General features: G+C 47.2%; 1 protein-coding gene and 1 pseudogene across 1 annotated transcript; both read left to right on the top strand.

The window, feature by feature from the left end:
• Positions 1-1,660: 1,660 nt before the first annotated feature.
• Positions 1,661-8,580, top strand: FGF22 (fibroblast growth factor 22). The gene is made up of 3 exons (XM_043978084.1): positions 1,661-1,922; positions 7,989-8,092; positions 8,386-8,580. The coding sequence occupies exons 1-3, from the start codon at positions 1,661-1,663 to the stop codon at positions 8,578-8,580; spliced, it is 561 nt and encodes a 186-aa protein (XP_043834019.1).
• An 8,760-nt stretch (positions 8,581-17,340) lies between these two features.
• LOC122744775 lies at positions 17,341-22,210 on the top strand (annotated as a pseudogene).
• Positions 22,211-24,636: the final 2,426 nt, after the last annotated feature.

The following is a 24,636-nucleotide window of genomic DNA, read 5'->3' as shown; positions in this document are numbered from 1 at the left end:
GAGCCAGCATCTCCCTCTCATTCTGCCACTGACTCCTTTATGTGACCCTGGCCAGGACCACCCACCCTCTCTCATGCCTCAGTTTCCCTCCTCTGCAAAATGAGGGATGAGGTCTCAGCAACTCTGAGGTTCTATGAGGCCCTTCCTGACTCGGGCTCAAGTGACAAGTAGACTGGAGATCCCTCCTTCTAGTCACTAATGTTCCTAAAACACGAGCGCGTGCACACACACACACACACACACACACACACACACACACCTGTACACATGTAGGACTTGCTTCCTGACAGATTCGGCCTTTGACACACATGGCCCAACAGACAGACAGAGGGACATACACAACCCCACCCCCGCCACAGGATCACATCACACCTACATAACCTCCAGGGCTGCCACACCCGATGCTGGGCACACGCACACAAACACACCCCCACACATAAATATATAAACATGACACTGGTGTGCACAGTCAGAGACACCCACACTAACAGAAGCCCACCCTCCACCATCCTGACCCTGATGGCCTGGGGGGAAGGGTCTCTCCCTCTCCTCCCCTCCTCTCTCCTTTCCTCCCTTCTCTCTCTCCCTCTTCTCTCTTTCTTCTCTCCCCCTCCCTCTTCCTTTCCTTCTCCCTCCTCTTCCTCCACTCTCCCTCTCCTCTCTTTCCTCTCTCCTCTTTCTCCTTCCTCTCTCCCCCTTCTCTCTCTCTCCCTCCCCTCTCTATTTCTCTCTCCCCTTCTCTCCCCCTCCCTCTTCCTTTCCTTCTCATTCTTCTTTCTCTCTCCTCTCTCTCCCTCTCCTTCTCTCTCTTTCTCCCTCCTCTCTCCTGTCCCTGTCTTGTACCTGTCCCTGTCTTGGTCCCTTTCTCAGTCTCCATCCTGTATCCATTCCTGCTTCTGACTTTATCCTGTCCCTATCTCTGTCTGGGCTCAGTATTTGTCTCCCTCTCTCGTTGTCACACACTCCTATCCACGTTCTCCACCGCCTTCCCCCCTCCCCTCTTCACTAGGACCCTCAGGGCAGAAGAACCACGGGATAGTAAATCCCAAAGAATTTTGTGAATGAACCCCCACCTCCACCCCCCACTCCAGCAGGGGCATGGCTCGTCCCTCTTCCCCTCCATTGGTTCAGTGGGGAGAAGCCCTGCCTTAGTGGGAGGGGCTTGTTTGAATCAAGCCTCGGAGATTATGAGCCACTCTAGAAGCCTGTGGATCCTGGAGCCAAGAGACACCAGGAGTAGGGGACAGCAAAAGCCGGGGAACCAGACACACCCCTCTCACTTTCCTTTCCTTGCAGGGGGTGGCTGTCCGGGAGAAGGGGACTCTGGTAGCACCTTCAGGAAACATCTATCTAGACTTTCTGAGCAGAAGGTTCCTCCTGGAGTGTCCAACCTGTCCATTTACAGAGGAGGAAACTGAGGCCCAGAGAGAAGTGACTTACCTGTGGTCACGGGGGTAGAACACAAGCCTTCTGGATGTGACGTCTTTAGGGAACCTGGAGCTGGGAGGAGGCTAAGAGGCTGAACTTGGGCTACTCAGGGTCTGATCTCCATCCTGCCTGACCACCCTCCCCAGCTGGCTGGGACATGGAGCAGCATCCAAGGCTAGCCAGGTCCTGTGGCCTGGACAGCGAGCAGGAGTGAGCCAGCCCCCTCTCTACCATGCCCCCAGGGCCCTGGCTTTGCTTGGCCTTGCTCCTTGCAGCCCGGGCCCAGAGCTCCTGGGGTCCCTGGCCCAGCAGGGCCCAACCCCCTTGGCCCAGTGACCTGGGCATTAGCATCAGCAGTGCCCGGCGTGCTAGGAGCTACCATCACCTGGAAGGTGACGTCCGATGGCGGAGGCTCTACTCATCCACCCACTTCTTCTTGCACATTGGGCCCAGTGGCAGAGTCGAAGGCACACGGCAGCCCTACTGCCCGAACAGTGAGTAGGGCAGCCTGGAGGAGGCCTGGCCTGGATGGGGTGGTCAGTCCTAAATTATGGGGGGGACAGAGGTTTCCAGGAGTGCTGGAGAATCCTAGAAAAGGATGAATAAGAGGGATCAAGTCCAGAAGGGAAAAAAGACCTGGAGGAGGGAACCCAAGGAAATACCAATGTTTGGCCTGGGCCGGGGGGGGGGGGGTCCCACCAGGAGCAGGAATGGACCACAGAAGCCTGAGGGCCAGGCAACCCAAGTCAAAAGATGAAGACACTTGTCTAAGTCATTAGTGGGTGGGTGCCCTTCCACCGTCATATTTTTAGACTGCCCAATCTAGATAGAGACTTTTTAATGGAGGAGACTGAGACTGAGGGGAGAAAGAATTTGTCCAAGGTTAAACAGAGAACTGTGGGCTAGAACTCAGCTCTCCTGGATCCCAGTCTTTCCCTGCTCCTATGGGGCAGAGGGGGCAAGGTGTCCTTGTTCTCAGTGATGATGACCCTCCTGGCATCCTAACCTTATCTCTCAGTGGGTAAAAGGACCAGTCCCTGAAGTGGAAACTGGAGAAAGAAGGAGGCCCTTAGGACCCCTGCTGTCTTTGGGATGGATGGGGGATGCATCCAGACCCAGCAGTCCTAGATTGGGGGATCTGAGTACCCCCAACACTGGACTCCAAGCTAATCACCTGCTGCTGTGTTTAATGAGAGCCCAGTGAGTAATCACTGTAATTAAGGAAGATAATAACCCTCTGCCCTTCCCCGGCCCCTTTCATCTGGGGATCTCAAAGCACTCATTAGCCCATGTGCCTCCCTAGGTGAGGACAGAGGACAGGGGCAACTTGCTCACCAGATGACTCAGTGGTGGGCTCAGTGGCTGGCACCCAAACATCTGGCTTCCCTTGGACGGAGGAGAAAGATTCCTTTCACAGTCAATATTCTGAGAGGTCTCTTCTTAGGGTTTTGGGGGGCTATGGAGACTGGAGTCCTGGGCCCCTCCACACACCCTTGGGTTTCCCTGGGGCATATCCAGCATCAGTGCTTTGGACATCTGGGCAGGGAACTTTTAAACTGGAGCCTGATCCAAGGATGGCCACCTTTGCCTCCACCCACCCCAGGATACATCTGGATGGGGAACTGATAATCTTCTGTACTTTCCCATAATCACCCTTTTACTACTGTTACTGCTGGTCAGCTCTGACTGGAGGGAACCTCACTGGACCATAAAGTCCACCCTGTGGCCTCAGGCTCCTCCCCCCTTAATCATCTCTGCCTTCATCCCAAGGTGCTATAGCATCAACAAAAGCAAAACTTCCACAGTGAGAGACAAGGACAGACACTGCTCAGGACTCATCTAGGGTACTCTGCTTAGTTCTGGAGACACTTTAGGAAGGGTGGTGAAGGGTACCCAGAGGAAAGCAACTAAAGCAGGGGGCAGGACCTGAGGACTATGCTATAGGAGGCTAGAAGGAACTGGGAATTTCTATCCAGGAAGAGAAGATCTGGGGTGGGGGTGGGGGAACAGAGGAAGCCACCACTGGGTGGCTGTCTTCAAGTTGGAGCCTTTTCCTGCTTGGCCCTAGAAGGCATTGTGTGGCTTAGGGAAGGAGTCATTAACAGGCAAACTTCAGCTCAACTTGCTAATCGTCATTATAGGTCTTCAGCTGGAGGCTGGACTATAGAACATCAGAGATGTCATAGAGCTGATTTCTGCACAGGTGTGGGGTGAATAGAATGCTCTCTGAGCTCCCGCTGCTCAGGAAGCTCCGACCCCAGCTCAGGTTCCCCAAGGAGCCTCAGAAGCTGCCCTATCCAGCCACAGCTACCAATACCCACCCCTACCCCGCCCCCCAGACACAGCAAAGAGGGACTGTATACAGGAATATGGAGGGGGGGAGGATAAGTCCTGGTGGCAGGGATAGGTTCAGACTTGAGAGTTGGGACTCTGGGCCTTCTGGGAAACAGGGAAGAGGCTCTGGCTGCCAGAGGTGAACCATGCTTTCTGCTTCCTCAGCATGGGCCATCCCCTCTTGGCCCTGGGAACCAAAGCTCTGTCCTGTTCCCAAGTCTCTAGTTACCTCTAGGGAAGAGTAGGAAGTGGCCACAAGGTATGATAAGGAGGACCATACAATTAGGCATCAGGAGAGCCAGGGGCTGGCGAGTCTTGTTCTAGTCCTGCCCAGACAGACCCTTGCCAGTGCCTTCTCCTCTTTGGTCCTTCACTTCATCCTCTGTAAGGTGAGGAGATGGTACCAGACACACTCTATGGGCCTTGTCCTTTCTGATAATCTATGAACTTCTATAAACTTCCCCTGACAACAGGCTCTACTTCCTCATCCCAGGCAATTGGGTACCAGCCGAGCCTGAGTGTCAAGGCTATTGATGTCTTCCAGAGGAGATACTGCAGGGCAGGGCTGGGTGTGTATGGGGCAGAGATGGAGATATCGCAGGCCGGGAGGAGAGGAGGGTCCAGAGAGAAATTTTGTTCATGGCCTTAGAGCTGGAGAGGACCACAGAGGCATCATCTGGTCTAATCTCATTTTACAGATGAGAAAAAACAAGGCCATGTAGCTAGTAAGTGGATGAACCAGGTCTCCTAACTCTAAAACCAGGGTCATTTCCCTGACCATGTTCCCTTCCAAGAGACAATCCAGTCCCTGCCTCTCATCTCACAGATTCAGAATCCAAAGATCAGGGTTTGAGTCCCCGCTCCACCACTTACTTACTGGGTGACCTTGGGTAAAGTAACTTCACAGAAAAATGCAGGGTATTTCTGGGGACCGTGAAGTGTGACTGGAATGTGAGTAGAGCAAAAATTCTGTGGACAGAAACTCTACAGGAGAGTAGAACAGGATAGGGTGGGAGATAAAGATGGGTTAGGGACCAGCTGTGGAGGACCTCAAAATGCCAAGTTTGGACTTTCTCCTGTGGGATGTGGAGACTATTGAAAGATGCCACTCTAATGTATTGTACTAAAGAGATTCAATGGCAAGAGAGTGGAGTTAGTCTAGGCAAAAGGGGACTTGAATCTGAAATAGGATTTAAGTGACTTCTATGAATTTTCTATTAGAAAGTGGTCCCTTTGCCCCAGTCCCAGACAGCTGTCTCCTAAATGTCTATCATTGCTCACCAAGGGCAACCAGATAATTAAGAGTGGATGGCTTGGGGTAGCTAGGTGGTACAGTGGATAGAGCACGGTCCTGGAGTCAAGAGGACCTGAGTTCAAACTCTGGCCTCAGACACTTAACACTTACTAGCTGGGCAAGTCATTTAACCCCAATTGCCTCACCAAAAAAAAAAAAAAAAAAGAGTGGATGGCTCAAAGCAGCCCTTTCCTACTGCTGGGGGTGGCTGCTTTTTTCTGATTTAGAGGAAAAAAGAAGGCAGATTTATGTTGGGGACCCAAGTTTCAGTCTTGGCTCTTCCTCCTTCCTGGTCTCAGTTTCCCCATCTCTGATATAAAGAGGTTGGATATGATGGTCTCTGTTTTGTTTTTGCAGGGCAATGAGGGTTAAGTGACTTGCCCAGGGTCACACAGCTAGTAAGTGTCAAGTGTCTGAGGCCAGATTTGAACTCAGGTACTCCTGAATCCAGGGCCGGTGCTTTATCCACTGCGCCACCTAGCCGCCCCCAGATATGATGGTCTCTGAAGGAAGAATGGACAGGCTACCAAGGCTCCCTTAGTCTCTACCCACCCAGGGTACCTACTCCATTCTCTGTTTGTCCCTTAGGGTCACCTCTCTCTGCTGAGACGGAGGACAGATTCTTTGGATCTGAGATAGGTATCTGAAGAAGTAGCAAAATATAGTGGATAGAGATAGATAATTTGGAGTCAGGAAGACCTGGGTTCTAACCTGCCTCAGACTCCTGTTAACTGTGTGATCCTGGGCAAGTCACTAACCACCTGGGCCTCAGTTTCCTCACCTTGAAAACAAGGGGTTGGATTAATTGACCAGTTGCTCTACCACCCCACCCCCACCCTCCTGCAACATCTCTTTTAGCTCTAAATCTCTGATTCTTTTATATTTTGCCTAGCTTAGGGAGGAGGGCTCCACTTGTAGCTTTCTGTGTCAGAAGCAGCCCTGAAGATATGTCGGTGTGTATATGTTGGGGGAGGCAGCTAACCACGCTAGCAACGTTGTTGAGCCTGGAGTATCCACAGGGAGTGAGAGATGAGGTTAGATAAGTAGGTAGAAGGGAGGTTAAACAAAGCCTTGAATGGCAATCTCACGAGTTTATACTTTTTTCCTGTAGGTAATAAAAAAAGTGTTCAAATAGAGAAGAGCCAGGACAATCACAAAACATTGAATGTTAATCTGGGAAGGACTTTAAAATATAGAATAGAAGCTGCCATCACTTGAAGAGCCCTTAAAACACAGACAGAGCTGAGAGGGTTCTCAGAACACAGATGTCAGGGCTGGGGGGGGACCTTTAGAACACAATGTCAGGGCTGGGAGGGTCCTTGGAACACAGAATGTCAGAGCTGGAAGAACCTTAGAATATGAATATTAAAGCTAGAAGGCACTTTAGAAGTTATATAATTGTAGTAGTAGTAGTAGTACTAATATACCACTTACTATATACCAGGCACTGTGCTAAGTCCTTTACAATTTGACCTCACCACAACCCTGGGAGGGAGCGTACTATTATGACTCCCCATTTTACAGTTGAGGAAACTGAGGCAAACAGAAGTTAAGTGACTTGTCTAAGGCTCTACAATTGCCTAAGGCTGAATTTGAACTCAGGACACTCAATCCACTATGTCTCCTATCTGCTTCAGTGGAATTTAACAGCACCCCCTTACTTGACAGAGGAGGAAACTGAGGCTCAGAGAGAGAAAAGCTCTTTCTCAAGATTTCAGAATGAATTGTAGTCCCAGGGCTCTTGCTGCCCAATTTAAATGACTTTCCTATCAGGATAAAGAACTTCAGGATGGTTTAATCAAGTTCCCACGCATGTGATTGGAAGGCTGCCAAGTAGAGGAGCTGAGCAATAGGAAGTAAGGGCAGATAGGAGGTCACCCCCCTCACCCCTTCCAACCCCTCTCACTCCCAGCTCCCCCCTCCCCATATCAGATAGACTCCACCATCTCCCCCACCCCGGGGCTGGCTGCCGTGGCATGGTGCTCCCTCCACATTCCAGCCTGCTCCCACACCCTGGGTCCGGCTGTCCGGCCCTGCTGGCCTGCCCACATTCCTGTGGGAGCTGGGCTCTCCCTGAACCTGCCCAATGGGCTGCTGGCCTTGGCCTCCTCCCTGCATTCCTGCCCCAGCCCGGGAGCCCGGCTTATGCGATGAGAAGGCTGAAAAGATCACTGGAAGAAGAGGCCAGTGACCTGTGGTACCCAACAACCCCTCCCAGCCTCCCCACCGCTGGAAGGCTGCCCAGCTCGACTGATGAGACAGCTTCCTCATCAGCGGACAGATGCCGAGCCCCACGGGTGCACTCCCCAGGAAATGGCTCATCCCTCTTCGAGGATTCTAGTGAAAGAACAAACAACTCCCAATTCTCCTGATAGCTCTGTAAGGGAGGCCGCGTATCCTTACCCCGTTTTTAGAGACGACGTGCCACTGAGCTAGCTGGGGGACGCGGTGGAATTGGTTTTCTCTCTTCATTCAGCTCCGAGGCCTCTTAAGCTACATTAATAGAGCATTTAACATTTACCAGATTAGCCGCTCACGTTTGTATGGTGGGTACTTCACAGTTTACGCAACAGCCTTGGGAAGAGTGGAGCCATGAATTATCACACACACAACTTTAAGAGAGGAGAAAGGCTTTTTTCCTGGGGCGGCTAGGTGGTGCAGTGGATAGAACACTGGCCCTGGAGTCAGGAGGACCTGAGTTCAAATCCAGCCTCAGACACTTAACACTTACTAGCTGTGTGACCTTGGGCAAGTCACTTAACCCCAATTGCTTCACTAAAAAAAAAAAAAAAAGGTTTTTCCCAAGATGACCCAGGTATCACCAGCAGAGCTGGGACCTAGACTCAGACTGATTCCCTTCTCTCAGTCGCTGACCTGGGTGCAAGAAAGCTGCCAGCTGCCCACAGTCCACCCCAGTGTCTTTTCTCCTCAGGCATCGTGGAGATCCGCTCTGTCAGAGTGGGCGTTGTGGCCATAAAAGCCGTCTACACAGGCTTCTACTTAGCCATGAACCGGAGAGGGAAGCTTTATGGGACGGTGAGTATCCACCTGGGAGTAGATGGCAGGGAGCACAGTGGAGAACATTTCTGGAAGGCACCTTGATATGCAGGGCACTGGGGTAAACAGAGGCCTCCCCATTCTTCTTGGGTGTGGAGCCCCCTCACGTTGAGGCACTGGATTATTGGGGAGATGGAGATGGGTGCAAGTCCTGTTCCCATCGCTGATTTCCTAGGCCCCTCTCTCAGCTTGTTCCTATGGGGGGGGGGGTGCCTGGCATTCTGAGGAGCCATTTAAGGCTTTTTGCCCCTTCCCATCTTTGTCTTCTGCAGAGGGAATATAGCCCCAACTGCAAGTTCATGGAACGGATCGAGGAAAATGGCTATAATACCTATGCTTCCCTTCGCTGGAGACACGAAGGCCGACAGATGTTTCTGGCCCTGGATGGACGGGGTGCCCCTCGCCAAGGTGGCCGGACCCGCCGGCAGCACCTCTCCACTCACTTCCTGCCCATCTTGGTCTCCTAAGCCTGGAGAAAGGGCCCCTGTGTATAGATATATATTTTTTTCTATTTATTATTTTTTAAAAGACAAGCAGGGGAAAGGAAGATGCCCTCCTTTTGAAGACCTAAAAAGAAGGACTGGAACCTTCTGAGGAGCCCCAAAGGGCAGCAATTGGAGAATGTAGAGGCCCTGAAGATTCTGGGATGCTCAGCCCCCAGAGAAGGGGTGGCCACTGCTAGTTTCAGGCCTCTGAAAAAGGAGACTGTGTATTTATTGGACAAATACTTGGAACACAAAAATCAAGGATCAGTGCAGCCATGTTAACTTGCATTTCTACAGTGCCTCAAGGCTCATAAAGTATTTTCCTCACAACAAACCTATGAAGTGGGGGAGTGGAGGTAAAATTATTCCCATTTTACAGAGGACAAAACTGAGGCCAGAAAAAGAAAGGGAATTGCCTAGGCTCACACAGCGAGTTGTAAGGGCTAAAATTCTAGCTAGTCTGTCTAAAAGATCTAATGAGTGGTCGCCAATAAATTATAAGCTTTAGCAAGAGTTAGACTTTTACGCATTTATTAAGGAGAATAAGAATTTTGTAAAGAGAGAGAGAAAGGCCTACATTCATCTATCTATTAAATGGAGAGAGCATTTCTAGCTCCGCTCTCCGCCAGAGTCCACAGGAAAGAAAATGAGTCAGAGCGCCAGGCTCCCCTTCTTCCTCCCACAAGCCAAAGTCACTTCCTGACGCCAAAGAAAAGATGCATGGTCTTGCCCTCAGAGACGTGCACTATCATGGGCGGAGCTTTTCGACAGTAAGTCTCCAGCAGGTGCGCATCATTCCAATCGTTACATAATAAATGGCTGTTAGTATTTTAAACAAACCCCCATCTCTTAACTTCAGCTCAGTGTTTTCCTCTATGCAGTAGGGTGTACTTCAGTGGCATTGGGTTCCAACTTTCCTTGGGAGAGGAGAGGAGAGGGTGGGGCTCAGGACCCAGAGGAGATATCTGCTATCCTCCAAGAGGGATCTGGGCTTCAGAGTAGGCAGTGTGGTAGCACCATTGGGGTGCTACCATTGCCCAGCTTTGCTATTAACTTGCAAATGGAGCTGTGACCTTCCCCACTGTGGGCCTCAGCTTTCCCATCTGTAGAGTGGGAGATGCCGGACTTGGTGGTTTTTAGCATTCTTTGTTCTATGGGCCATTCCAGCTCTTAACACACTTTATTCTCTGTCCTAAAAGACCTTCCAACTTTGACCTTCTCCATTCTATCTGCCTTTCACTTCAGACATTCCATATCCTTTGTTCTCTGGCCCCTTCCAACTCTGACCTTCTATGACAGTCCCATGTGTTTGGGAACTCTGGCTAGGTTCTAAGAGTTGCTCCAGCTCTGATGTTCTATGCTGTATATTCTAAAGAAAAGATGGTAATAAGGGCAAGCCCATTACATTAAAATCCAGATTCATAAAAGAAAATTAGGATTTAAAGCTTTATAAGAAGCTCTTTGGAAGAGGGAACTCTCTTAGGGACTTTAAAATAGGACTTAATTTATAGGAATTCAATTTCCTCTCTTCCTTACCAGGTATCTGCCAAGAATAATCCCAAGCTTTTTCATTCTAGATGGCTGGGGCCCAGGATGGACTTGGAATAGGGCAGTGGCATGCTGATGGGGGGAAAAAAGTATACAGGACACTCTTATAAGTTAGTCTTCATTACTAACATTTTCTCCATCACTTTCTTAAATCTAGACAACTCACAAAACAATAAATCAAGTGCTGATCTGTAGCAGTTGCCAATTTTCTAAGGTGTAAATATACTAAAATTTAACAACTAGCTGTTTGACAACTGGTTAAACTAGCTTTAACACACCTCTGGCTGGATTTGACCCAGAGTACCTCTGAGAACTGGGTACCTCCTAGCTTCCTCTGCACCATGACAGATACAGGAAGTGGCTGGGCCCAGGTGAGGAGATAGATTGGCCCTAAAGCTAGACACGTAGTGACTATATATTCCTCCTTAGAGAAAATGCTAATGCTTTTTCCTCAGAATTTCTTCTATTTCTCTACCATAATACTACTGAAACTTGGAAGGGACAAATACGAAAAAAGAATGTCAGCACAAGAAAGGTCTTTAGTCCCATAAACCATCTTCACCTTGTAGGCTGGTGCCATCCAAAGACAAGAAGTGCTCCTCCCTGAAAAAGCAATCTTCTCACAGGTAATTTGCCACCGTCAGGTACTCAGATGAGTAAGAATGACCTATTCGTGAGCTTAGCAAAGTGGCTATCCCTTCCATTCTCATGCTTGTATCACCTGATGAGGAAGACAGGACATGGATTATTACCCCTATTTTACTGATTAGGTAAACTGAGGACCCAGAACAGAGAAGGAACTTGCCCAGGGATTCAGACATCAAGTTAGTGGCAGAATCCAGTACCATAACTAAGGAGTTTTATTTCCTCCAAAGAGGTAACTCAAGAGTTAGAATTGGATCCCAGTTCTGGTTCCATCACTTACTTGCTGTAATCTTCAGCATGTAATTTTCTCTTTTCTGAGCCTCAATTTCTTCTTCCATTAAGGAACATATGTGAAATAATACTAGCACAACCAGCCGCAGAGGGTTGTGAACTTTCTAAAGTGTTCGTAGAAAGAAACATGGGTGGCTTATTGTAAATTCATGGCGTTTTCTGCTACTCTACCATGATGCTACTGAAACTTGGGAGGGACAAATAGGAAAAAAGAATGTTAGAGCAAGAAAGTCCTTAGAGGTCCTGTTATCTGGCTCTCACATTTTATAGCAGAAAAAACTGAAGCCCATAAAAGAGAAGGGTCTCCCAGTGAGCTGGTGCTGAACTCATGCTAGAACCTCAGACTTTTCATCCAATAGACTGCTTGCTTCTCATATCAGGGTAAAACCACAGGGTTTTATTCAATTTCAACAAACATTTATTAAGCACTGACTGTGTGCAAATGGAGGCTCAGTGCAGGGGATACAAAGCAAAAAACAAAACTTGACCTTTTCTAAAGAACTTACATTCCTTTGGGAGGACTTGCCTCCCAAAGATGAAGAGACCTAGACAGCAAGAGAACCCAAGCAATAATTTTGTTTCCTCTTTACCTATGCTCATTCCCTTAATTTCTTTATATAGTCTTATTGCTTATTTCTAGCACGATATCAAATAGTAAGGGATAATAATGGACATCCTTGCTTTACCCTTAAATCTTATTGGAAAGGCTTCAGTTTATACCTATTACATGTAATGCTGGCTCTTGGTTTCAGATAGATATATTAAGGAAAGGTTCATTTAACTCTATGTTTTCCTAGTGTCTTTTTTTTAACAGAACAGATATCAACAAGGTTGAAGTGAGGTCAGCACACCCCTATCTCTCCCTTCTTTCACCTTTACCCAGGCCCACAATCCTATCATATTACTCTCTTAGCAGGGAGGGAGGATCTTGAGTCTAGGCCTCACATTACCTCAATCCTGAATTCAAACTCTGTCCTCTTCTCTTTAAGGGAGCGGCCACGGGAATTTTTTTCTCTACTCTGTCCAAAAGGAAACACCCCATATTAAGGCTAGGGCACGTACTTGGGTACCTGGGGCCTGAATCACCAAGAAGCCAAGGCCCTTCCCAGGGAGAGAATGGGAGGATGTGGCAAGAGCCCAGGAAAGAGCAGGTCTGTCTGGCATCTGGTACTCAAGCTCACAAAAAGGCTCTTCCATTATTAGATTGTAAGCTCCTTGAGGGCAGGGACTGTCTTTTGCCTCTTTTTTGTATCCCCAGCACTTAGCATAGTGCCTGGCACATAGTAGATGCTTAATAAACGTTTACTGATTAATTGATTGATTCCTAATTCTAGGCAGCCCAGTGCAGATAGGGGTGTTATCTATGGAGACCAGAGTGGGAAATGGACTGGATTTGAGGACCCAAAATTATATATAAGTGATCTCAACCATCAAAAAGCTTTTGATATTGACTATTAGAAGGTTCTCATCCCTGCTCAGTCAGAAGCCTTTTTTTTCTTTTGTTTTTTTTTTGGTGAGGCAGTTGGGGTTAAGTGACTTGTCCAGGGTCACACAGCTAGTAAGTGTCAAGTGTCTGAGGCTGGATTTGACCTCAAGTCCTCCTGAATCCAGGGCCAATGCTTTATCCACTGCACTATCTAGCTGCCCCAGTCACAAGCCTTTTGAAAGCTGAACTCCTGGGGCTCAAATGCTCTGCCATAGAGAATGAGGAGATAGAAGGTTTCCTAGTTAATTGACTGAAAAAATACCAGGCATTGATGGAAGACATCTTACCCTGATGGACCTCTGAGTCCCTGGACTCAAAGGTTGCATTGTAAGCTGAGGCAGAGGGGAGGTAATTGACCTGAGATGGAAGGACAGTAAGGCAAATGACCTAAAACCAATCTTATATGAGGTTCCTCTTCATCCTGGAACACAGGCCTCTGCTGCTGCTTCTAATATTTCTACCTCTGGTCATGAAAGTGTAGCACAGGGCTATTAGTGTGGGAGGCAAAGTGGTAATAGTGGGCAGGTACCTGTTAGAGGTACTGGGTTAGTCTTGGAGCTGCCTCTGAATGAGCTGCATGACTCCGGGCAAGTCCCTCCTCAACTCTCAGCCTCAGTTTCCTCATTTATAAGAAGAAGATAGCTGCAAAGAGCAGATACAGTGCTGGACTTGGGCATTAGGAAGCCCTGGGTAATGTAAGGGGCTAAAATTCTAGCTATTCTGTCTAAAAGATCTGAGTGGTCGCCAATAAATTATAAGCTTTAGCAAGAGTTAGACTTTTAAGCATTTATTAAGGAGAATAAGAATTTGGTAAAGAGAGAGAGAAAGGCCTAGATTCATCTATCTATTAAAGGGAGAGAGCATTTCTAGCTCCCTTCTCCACCTGAGTCCCGAGGAAAGAGCCCGAGAGCGCCAGCCCCGCCCCCTCTTCCTCCCACAAGCAAATGTCACTTCCTGACGCCAAAGAAAAGCTGCATGGCCTTGCCCTCAGAGGCCTTCTCCTCATGTGGAGCTTTCCTACAGTAAGTCTCCAGCAGGTGGCGTCATTCCAATTGTTACAGTATAAATCTCACTTCCTAGTTGTACAACTAACTCACTTCACCCCTTTTCTCAAAACGGAGATAATATATATAGTAACTAGAGGCAAGAACATGGCTAGAACACTGGACTTGGAGCCAGGAAAACACGAAATCAAATTTTGTTTCACTTAGCTGTGTGACCCTGGGCAAGTCACTTAATCCCAATTGCCTCACCAAAAAAAAGAAAAAAAAAAAAGAAAATAGGTGGTTCCACCTTTTCAGATCCATATTTGGGCAGTAAAGTATAAAAAAAATCTGTGAAGAATCAGAAAATGTAGAGAAGTGACCAAAATTATCCTAAGGGGGAAAAAATAGGTCCAGATAAAAAATAATTAAGTAGTGAAGTCATTCAGCCCAGAAGAAGTTATGGGGAAATAGTCTCTACCTTCTAGAATTTGCTGGGAGCAGCTGTATTACATATTGAGGGATAACCAAAGAAGTTAGCACAGGCTGGGCAAAAAGCAGGTGCTATATAAATCCATTATAAATTAAAGCAAGAGGAAATACAGCTAGATGTGAGAACAATGGCAGAGTGGAGAAGGATCTCAGACACTGTTAAATCCAACTCCCTCCTTTAGAAAGAGGGAAACTGAGGTTCAGAGAGAGAGATAGAGAGAGAGGCAGGTCTACCCAAAGCCAGGGGCTTTGGGTACCCAAGTCTTCTTGCTCTTTTGTACTAGACTGTAATTCTTGAACTTTCGCTAGCCTGGATATGAAACTCCTTCTAGATCAGAGTACCAAATCAGGTCATAAAAATTTTGGTCATCTATCCTAAGTGAGGAAGGAAGAGCTAGAATGATAAGGGAATAACAGTATCCCCCTAAAGGCAGCTCCAGAGTCCCTTTCTTAACTGGCTTTGCAAATCACTATCCTCTCCCCTCTAGAATCAAACAGGCCAAGTTTAATTCCTATTCCACTGGGGAGAGAGGGGAAGAAGGGAAGGAGAGGAGGAGTGCCCTCTCACTATTGCAGGGCCCCTGCCTTTCTTCAGTCCATTAGCATTTGGGATAATAACATCTAACACACATAGTCCTTTCAAGGGTTGCATATATCATCTCATTTAGGTGCTATTATTATTCCCATTTTATATACGAGGAAGTTGAGGCAGAGAAATAATTGACTTTAATGAGTGTCTAAGGTAGGATTTAAATTCTAGTCTTCCTGACTCCAAACACTTTATCCACAGTGTTACCAGGTTGGCACCTTCTGGATTTCCAAGTTCTCCAGAAAGGGGAACTTGGACCTCCCCCCCCCCCCAAAAAAAGTAGTAGATTCCCCATCCATATCCTTTGAAATAACACAAGTTCAGACCAGAAATCTTAACGGGGTGGGGAATGATTGTCCCATCTTAGAATGCATGGTGGAGGATAGGTAACCTGGGCATTGCATCCTAACTTTGGGAGACATTGGCTCAGAGAAAGACCAGATCAAAATCCCAAGTAAAAAATCTACTGGAGACCCCAGAGTAGGAGGCATAAGAAGTTCTATAGAATGAAATTCTGAGGCCAGGCATAATCCTAGCTACTAATGAAGAAACTAAGGCTGGCAGATCTCTCTCTCTCTTTTTTTTTTTTTTTTAGTGAGGCAGTTGGGGTTAAGTGACTTGCCCAGGGTCACACAGCTAGTAAGTGTTAAGTGTCTGAGGCTGGATTTGAACTCAGGTACTCCTGACTCCAGGGCCGGTGCTCTATCCACTGCGCCATCTAGCTGCCCCCTGGCAGATCTCTTGAACTCGGGATTTCTGAAGTGCAGTATCTGAAATAAGTCTGGCATTAGTATGGTGAGAGGGAGGAGGGTGGCTATTAGTTTGTCTAAGGAGGATGCCAATAGAAGATTCCAATGAGGAAATAGGCCACTGACTAAAATAGACTATTTAAAGACCTATGTAAAATAAAAGCTAGAAGCAAGGACAAGTCATTGTACAGTTCTCAAAGAATAGCAGCAGGGATGAGAAAGCTTGGAATTAGCTACAGCAGATAAGAAATGCAATGAGGAAAATGCCTCTTTTTAGTGATACTGAGAAAAAACAAATAGATCAGAGAAAGAACAGCTCCTGGGGTGGACTGGACAGTGCTACGAGGTGATGGAAACTCTTTTGCTTCTCTTTTCCTTTGGCAAGAATAACCTTTCAAGAGGAGTCCAAAAATAAATGAATTCATCCTCACCCTTCTTGGCGTTCAGGAAGGCACCCAGCTGCCTGCAGTGAGTTCAGGTTACTTGGCCTGGGTGGGCTACACTCCAGGTTACTTAAAGAACTACTCCATGCTGAGCATACTTGAACATGCTGAGGCACTGTCCATAATTCTGGTGACATGATGGATGAGAAACCGAAGGGACAGAGAATGTCCAGATTTTCTAAAAAGGGGAGAGAGGCTGTAGTTTACAGGACAGGGGTATGATCTTGGCTTCTGAATGTATCCAATAAGTTACCCTTCCAAAAAGAGAATCAATGATCTCTACAAGCTAGTATTCTCTAGACCTCCCTTTCCCCCCACTTCCTTCCAAGTCCCCACTTCTTTCGATAGGGACTCTTAGTCTGTAGGTCAGGGAAACATCATCGACATCATTCTACCTAGATTTCAGCAAAGCATCTCACACATCCTTGTGGCTGAGTTGAAGAGATATGAGGTCTAGATGATGGTACACTTGGGTAGATTCAGAACTGCTAAAGATCTTTAGAGCCAAAGTAGTCAGTCATTTATGCGTTAACCTGGAGATTCTTTTTTTTTTTTTAATTTTCTTTTGCAGGTCAGTGAGGGTTAAGTGACTTGCCCAGGGTCACACAGCTAGTAAGTGTCCAGTGTCTGAACTCAGGTCCTCCTGAATCCAGGGCCAGTGCTTTATCTACTGCACCACCTAGCTGCCCCTAAACTAGAGATTCTTGAGAGGAGTCTTTGTTGTGCTAGTCTAACACTTTTATCAATGGCTTGGATGAAAGCATAGGGCAGCCTTGTCTGTCAGAGTTGCTGATGACTCAGAGTTAGGAGAGACAGCTAATATACTGAATTACAAAGATCCCAAAGGGCTAAAAAATATGAGCCAAATTGAATCAACTTCACAAGTCGGGGGGGGGGGGCAGGAAGCTAGGCCTCCACTAAAGGGTCTGGGTGAAAAAGATCTGAAGGCTCAAAGTTGGACAAGCAAGAGTGAGCCATGGCATCCCCAAAAGTGGCCATCTTAGGCTATGCTGAGAGAAACCTAGCATCCAGAAAGTGGGAGCTAGCACAGCAGCCCTGCTCTGATCAGGATGTATCTGCAGCAATGGGGTTAAACCCTGGGTGGTATACTTTGAGGATGTGGGACAAGCTGAAGGAAGAGCATCAAGGATGGTGAGGGGCCTTGAAACTATGCCAGATAAGCATTGATACAAAGCTCTGGGGATTTTGACTTTGAAAAGCAGACCTGGGAGGTGGAGGGTGGGAAGAGGGGGAGAAAGAAGATGTCTGAGAACCACCATATCTAAAAGGCTGTGAGATGAAAGGGATTAAGCATGTGTGAGCTGCAGGTGGCCACTGGGGAGGTAGGCAGGCTTTAGCCTTAAAAAGGAGAAATGTTCTCATTCTATTCTCCAAGTGGGCTGGGATGCCTCCAGAGGCCATGGATTTCTCTTCACTAGAGGCCTTCGAAAATAGGCCAGAAGCCCCCTCACAGGGTGTGCTGTGTAAGGATTCTTGGTCAGGAAGAAGCGACTAAATGGATTCTAAAGGCCCCTACCAACTCACTGGGGGCTCTCCTCTCAGTCCCAGTACCAAACGGACCTGTACCGGCACCTACGGTGCCTGGCGCCACCTAGAGGCACTAGTAGAATCTCAGAGCTTCCCTCATCCCTCCTCCCCCATCCCACCAGGTAAGGCTTCCATCAGCTCCCTAAGAACCTCTAGGGAGAGGCTACTCATTCTGCTGTGGAACATCTGACTATTAGCCCAGTTTAGGCCACTAGCATATCTTGACTGGACTATGGCAATAGCCTTCTCACTGATCTCCCTGACTCCAATGTGTCCTCCACTCAGTTGTCAAGGTGATTTTCTTCTTTGAGACTGGGTCTCAGCTTATCTCGCCCAAGCTGGAAATAAAATGGCTACCCATGGGCCCAGTCCCACTGTTGATCACCACGGGAATTTTGAGCCCAAGGATTTGCCTCTCTTTTAGACACCTTGCTTGCCCTCTGCTTCCCTGGGGGCTCATTACCCAAGTCTAGTGCCGGCCTTAGCATCATCAGCAGCCAAACAACAGGCTTCACTCACTACAGCTCAGAATCCCCAAGCTCAAGCGATCCACTAGCCACTACCTCTTGGTAGCAGTAGGGATTAAGATGAGGTTTAAGACCACAGGCAGCCGATTTTTCTAAGGTGTAAATCTGATCGTGTCTTTCACCTCCCCTCCCTCCCTCGGCCCCCCTCTCCCTGCCCCAATCCTCAGGAACTTCAATGGATCAAACATAAACTTTTGCTGGCATTGAAGCTCTTCATAACTCTGTCCCTTTCCACCTTTAATTCATTATCACTCTCCTCTACATGTGATCCAGTTCCCAGATCATCATTTCCTGTGCCCCTACATAAGGCTTCAGAACTTGGTACAAACCCCACTTTCCACAGAATGCCTTTCCCTTTCAGATTATGTTCATTCATTGTATGTATCTTGTATGTACCTAGATATTTACCTGTTCTCTCCATCATAATGTATATGTTCTTTGAAAACAGGAACTATTTTTTGTTTTCTTGTTTTATAATATCCCATGTTTAGCAGTATGGGGCGCATAGTACATCTTCCTTATACTGAGACTAAACATGTCACCCTGGTCCCATCCCATTAGTCCTAAATCTGCTCTTTGCAAAAAAAATTTTTTAAAAATCTAATTTAAAAAATCCTCTAACTTACGTCTAACCATTTTGCCGATTGCCTAATCCTAACCAATCCTGTATCAGCTGCCAAACCATTCTGCCCAGTGTTCTTTGCCAGGCTCTCAGATACTGAACCCAAGTTATCAGGTTTCCTCATTCCTGCAATCCCCAATCTTCTCCAGGCTCGCCATCTGCTCCTTTGACCAATGGTCATGCCAGTCAAAGGAAACTGGATGCCTGTGACTCAGGAGAGCTGACTGTTAGACTTCTGTGCCTCCCGTCCTGGGGACATTTCCTAAAGGCAGCGTGCTATGGTGACAGAATGTTAGGTTTGGGACCTGAGGTTCTTAAGGGCTGCCACTTATGTGACCATGGGTTGTTTTCCCTCTCGGCCTTAGTTGTTCTTTAAGAGTTGAAGCATGGTCCCTCCCGGATGAGTTTAATGGCTCTCAGCATCTTACTGAGCACTACAGGAGGGTAACCACGGAACCTTCACCAGGAAATCCTCATGAAAGGCTTTTCTAGTGCCCAAGAATCTCTAAACTGTTGGGGCTTCCCCTCGAGTGAATATCTGCTTGGAGTCAGAACCTCTCTGCCAATGATCCTAGCATTCTAAAAGAGGCGATGGGATCATGAGGATGGTGGGACCCCTTTCCTAAGGGCCACCAGAAAGAGCCCTTAGCCATAATACATCCCTGGCCACAGAAGACCAAACCAAGGATAATGGGTAGAAGCTACAAAGAGGTCAGTTCAGGCTGGATGAATGTCAGGAAAACCTTCCTAATGAGGAAAGTTGTCCCAAGGTGGACAGGGCTGCCAGGAGGTGTCCCTAACTTAGGAATCCTTTCATGGATGGGTCAGCTGGTCTAGAAGGTCACTGGAGTCCCTTCCACTTCTCAAATGATGTGACAGAATATGAGAACAATGGATTTAGGAGAGAGGACAGTTTGCATTTTGGTTCTGTAAACTTGGGCAAATCACTTAAAGCGAATCTCAAATAGGTTATGTGTAAAAGAGGCTTGCATAACTTATGCTGCTGTAAGGCTCAAGAGATAGAACAGGGGCAGCTAGATGGCGCAGTGGATAGGGCACCGGCCCTGGATTCAGGAGTACCTGAGTTCAAATCCGACCTCAGACACTTGCCACTTACTAGCTGTGTGACCCTGGGCAAGTCACTTAACCCCCATTGCCCTGGAAAAAAAAAAAAAAAGAGAAATAGAACAAGTCAAAGCCCTGTATAAACCAGAAAGCACTAGAGAGCAGACACACACATGCGTGCGAACACACACACACACACACACACACACACACACACACACACACGCACACACGTATACACAGAGACACATATATGCAGTTGCCAGGCTTGGTCACTGGAGCTGACTTGCAGGTAGAACCAGGGAAGGAAGAAAGCAGAGCCAGAGCCTGGACATCAAAAGGGGTGGGGGATGGGAGGGATTTCTTCCCAAGTATAATGATGACAGGGACATGACCATGGACCCCTAAGGGCCTGGTTCCCAGATGGAGCAAACAACAGCCAATACACACCTGCAGGATTTTTAAGTCTCCAGAAAAAGAAGTTGTCTCAAAGTTCTACCTGCAACCTCTGAGGGAACAACTGCTAATATCTGGAACCTCCCTCTTCCCAACACCCCCCGCTCCCTGCATCTCAGAAAAGCTAGAAGGGGGCAGGAAAGGAAGGGGTAAGGTGTAGGGTGCTGCAGGGCAGAGTTTCAAGAGTACAAGATCACCAGGGCCAAACCTAGGAACTGAGAAAATACAGGTTCTATTCCCAGGCTGTCACTAATTGACTATATAACCAGAAGCAAGTTACTTTTCTCTTCCTGGCCTCAGTTTTATCTAAAAAACAGGCTTTAACAGCTGACTTACCCAGACTAGTGCTGTGAAAATCAAATAGGATGATGTGAAAAGGTTTTGAAAAGTATCATACATTATACACATGAGGTGACATAATTAGAGTAAGGTTCCTTACCTGGTCCCTAGACTGGCCTCCTCTGGGGACCAAGGCCAAGGTATGATTGGGCAAGGATCAAAGCTCTCTGTTCCTAGAGCCAAGTACCTATCTCTGGGGAGAAAGAATGAAGCCTTGGTAACCCTGTAGCAGCCATGAAGCAGTTTATCAGAGAAGCTAGTTAAGGCTGGCCTCAAACATTCCTGGCTACTAATGGGGAGATGTTAGAATATTTCTTCATGCTACTTTTAGTTTCTAGATGTGACCAAAGTCTCTGGCACTGAGAAATAGCAGCTAATGAATTCCTCTCAACTTTCGGCACTTATATTGGTGCTGCTGAACCAAGGCAGGCTTGTGATGTCAGTATCCAGATTTGGGAGATAGTCAGATTTGTTAGACCCTGTAGCGGGTTTGGGGTCAGAGGCAACCATGGACACACCATAAGCCTGGAGAGGTTCCCATGAGGAATAACCTAGAAAGGGACTTAGAAGACATTGAGTCCAACTGCATTCCCAAGGCTAGAGTTCCCCTTCTAATACAGGATTTCAGAGCTGATAGGTACCTAAGAGCTTAGTCCTTTATTTGACCCAGTAATTCTCTCTCCAATATCCCTGAAAATTAGTCCCCAGACCTTTGCTTGAAAGCTTGCAATAAGAAGAGGACTACCACCTCAGGGAGTTGGCCAGTTCTGATATTAGGCTGCTAGGTGGTGCAATGGATAAAGGGTAGGGTCTACAGTCAAGACCTGAGTTCAAATGTGGCTTCAAAGACTTGGTGACTCTGGGCAAGTGACTTAACCTGTTTGCTCATCTGTAAAAAGAGGGTAATAAAAACACCGGCCTCCCAGGGTTGTTGTAAGGCTCAAATGAGATAATTGGAAAGCTCTTAGTAGTGTCTAGACCATGGTAAGCACTATATAAATATTCACCATTACTGTTAAATCTGGCCGTAGACACTCATCATTTGCCTGATCCTGGGTAAGTGACTTAACCTGTTTGCCTCAGTTTCCTCAATTGTGAGACAAGGACCATAACAGCCTCTACGTCCCAGAGTAGTTGTGAGGACCATATGAGATCATGTTGGGTTTCAGTGATTGAGTCTGAGTGGGGATGGAGAAGTGTGTCCCCAGGCTGGGAGCTGGAGATACCACATCTGCCACTGAGCAGAGGAAGACACATTCTTCTAAGAGTCAGATACCCACAAGGATCTCAACTCAGCAGACGCAGACAATGAACTGTACAAAAGCACCAAGCTGAGGCAGATGAAGCCTATGAATCTTGCTGTTAAGAAGCACATTAAAAAGAACTACGGACCATGAAACTGCCAGAAAGCTGAGAAGAGCTCAAAGAGCATTTGTTAGGGGAATTTAACAGGCAGCTGCACCTGAAGCTGACTGAAAGCCAGGGAGAGCTGAAGGTGGAGTTTGCTGGAGTCATTTCAGACTTACTTGGCAATTTTTGGAGAGTGGCAATACTGACCCAGTTACAGGAACCAACGGTTACTGGAAAACTGGCAAGAAACAATAAAATGTCAGAGACTGTGTTGCTCTTGGAAAGTCTGAAAGATGAACTGAAGCGTTTTAACTAGGCAGCTACAAAGCAGATGGAGGAGTTTACAGGCATTGAAAAGCAGAGATCAATATGGAAGAAGAGGAAAGATCTCATTTCCTAGAAAAATGGGCAGCATTTAATTACCAAGTGATCATCTCACAGCCACCCTTGAATAAACAGAACAAGTCCTAGCACTCTGAGAAGAAAGGGGTTCATTCCTTCAGTAAAGGTCAAACTGTAAGACATTTCCTAGGGTAGGACTTCTCAAGACTCCTAACTGGGGAGCAGCGAGGTAGCACAGTGGATAAAGCACCGGCCCTGGATTCAGGAGGACCTCAGTTCAAATCTGACCTCAGACACTTGACCCATACTAGCTGTGTGACCCTAGGCAAGTCACTTACCCCTCATTGCCCCGGAAAATAAAAACCTCTCCCAACTAAAATATTTTCAGAAACAAAGTAGGAATCATCCAGATTTGTAGTGAGGAGGCATTCCTACCTTATAAGCATGTGCTGGTTGAGCAGCTAGATATCTGAATCATCTGTTGGTGGACAGCCTTAAGAAGCAACAAGGGAATCTTGGGCTGCCTTGTAGTAGCTACAAAACAATTCAGCTCAAGGGCAGAATCAGAAATTTAAATGAAGAACAGAAGGACCAAGAAGATCATTCTCAGATTGGGGATTGGGAATTTGAAATGTTTGTACTGTGGACTGAAAGAAAGACCCTTGAGACCCATGCCACCATCTTATCCGAGCCAGACTTTCCCAACTGGGATTTAAGCATATCTTATGGTATGAACTCTGACCTTGTGCGTCTTCCTTTTAATCCTAGCCAAACTTCTGAACTTGAAGGATGGATGAGTAACATCTTCCTGAAATAACCAAACAGAATAGTGGACTTGGACTGAATTAACTGTCATCCTCTCTTGGTCCAAATCATCTGCTGTTTGTTCTTTTTAATTTTTGTTTTGTTTGGTTTTTAGTGAGGCAACTGGGATTGAGTGACTTGCCCAGGGTCACACAGCTAGTAAGGGTCAAGTGTCTGAGGTTGGATTTTGAACTCAGGTCCTCCTGACTCCAGGACCAGTGCTCTATCCACTGTGCCACCTAGCGGCCCCCTTTTATTTATTTTTTCAAAGCTAAAACACTTCTATAAATGTTGATGGAGAGCTTAGCACATAGTAGGTGCTATCACTATTATTTTAGGAAGTTGAGTATTTCACCTATGAACTGAAACATGACTCGAACTGTCTCCCATTGCTCCAAGTTCTGCTTGTTTAGAATTAGATGTCTTCCCTTTTTCCATGGAATATCTGAAGATGTCAATCATGTCCCCCCTTAAGTTTCCCCTCTCAGGAAAAAGATGACCAATTGGGGGCGGCTAGGTGGCGCAGTGGATAAGCACCGGCCCTGGATTCAGGAGTACCTGAGTTCAAATCCGGCCTCAAACACTTGACAATTACTAGCTGTGTGACCCTGGGCAAGTCACTTAACCCCCATTGCCCCGCCAAAAAAACAAAACAAAAAGATGACCAATTCCTTGTACTGACTGTGGTCGTGGTTTTTGGTCTCCTCATATGGCCTCCAGTTTGTTCTAAAACATGGGCCCCAACCTGAACACAGTATCTGCAAAGGTCTGACCAATCCATCAGCATGGTGGGACTGTCAGTTCCTCCTAGACACTAGGCATGATGAAAGCAGCTGCATCTATCTCTTTTAGGATAAGAAGGGGCATGAGTCAGATCTCACTGCTCTGTAAAAGATGGTAAAACTTGTCTGTCTTTATCCCTGAAGAAAGGAGGCATGGAGCCAAGTGGCCTATTTCCTGAAAAGTTAGGGAAAACAAAGGGAGGGTGGTCAAATGTTGAACAGGTTGGAATCTAAGAATGTCAGGGCTAGAAGGGTCCTCAGAGATTTATCTAAGTTCAACTCCCTCATTTTACAAAGGAGGAAACTGAGGCAGAGAGAATTAATTTGCCTAATGCTACGCAGAGATTTAGGGCTCTGTAGAGATGAGATTAGAACCCCACGTCTGCCCATTTTCAGTTAAGGTCACCTGGAACATGAGTTGACACTCTGTCCCCAGTTTCTACAATTGCTGAAATGAGGAAAGGATGTGTGAGCAAGCCAGTCTTTTAGAGGTTCAGCGATGGTCACCTGGCTAAGCTTCATCAATTTCACCCACCCGCTGCCTTACCCATGATAACTCTCACTCAGGTCTTCTCAGCCTTCAGAGACCTGGAAAACCCCAACCCCACACTTTGTCTTCTGTCTTCTTAATGGATTGTGGCTCTCAACCCTCCATCAGTCAGGGGGCTTTTGATGGCAACTCTGCTCCCAGGCACTTGACAAGATGACTGAACACATTTTGTTGTAGGAGAGCAGGTCTGAGGTGTAGTGTGGAGACAGGAAAATTAATGTACCAAGTCCACCTTGTTCAGCTTAGCTTTTAAGCAGAACTAGATGACAGAGGAAGGACTGCCTGCATGCAAACAGGCGCCTTGACTTCCTGGTGAGAAGCCAGGGTAGAGGTGCCCAGGGAAGCAAAGGAGCCCCGTCAGAACAGGAGGGCCTGATGGCCCCAGACAAACACATACAACACAACCAGGCTGACGAGGAGCTGGCGT

The sequence above is a fragment of the Dromiciops gliroides genome, chromosome 1 (genome assembly GCF_019393635.1).
Source record: "Dromiciops gliroides isolate mDroGli1 chromosome 1, mDroGli1.pri, whole genome shotgun sequence".
NCBI lineage: Eukaryota > Metazoa > Chordata > Mammalia > Microbiotheria > Microbiotheriidae > Dromiciops > Dromiciops gliroides.
The sequence above is the reverse complement of the archived record's forward strand: the minus strand, read 5'-3'. Positions and strand labels throughout refer to the sequence as shown.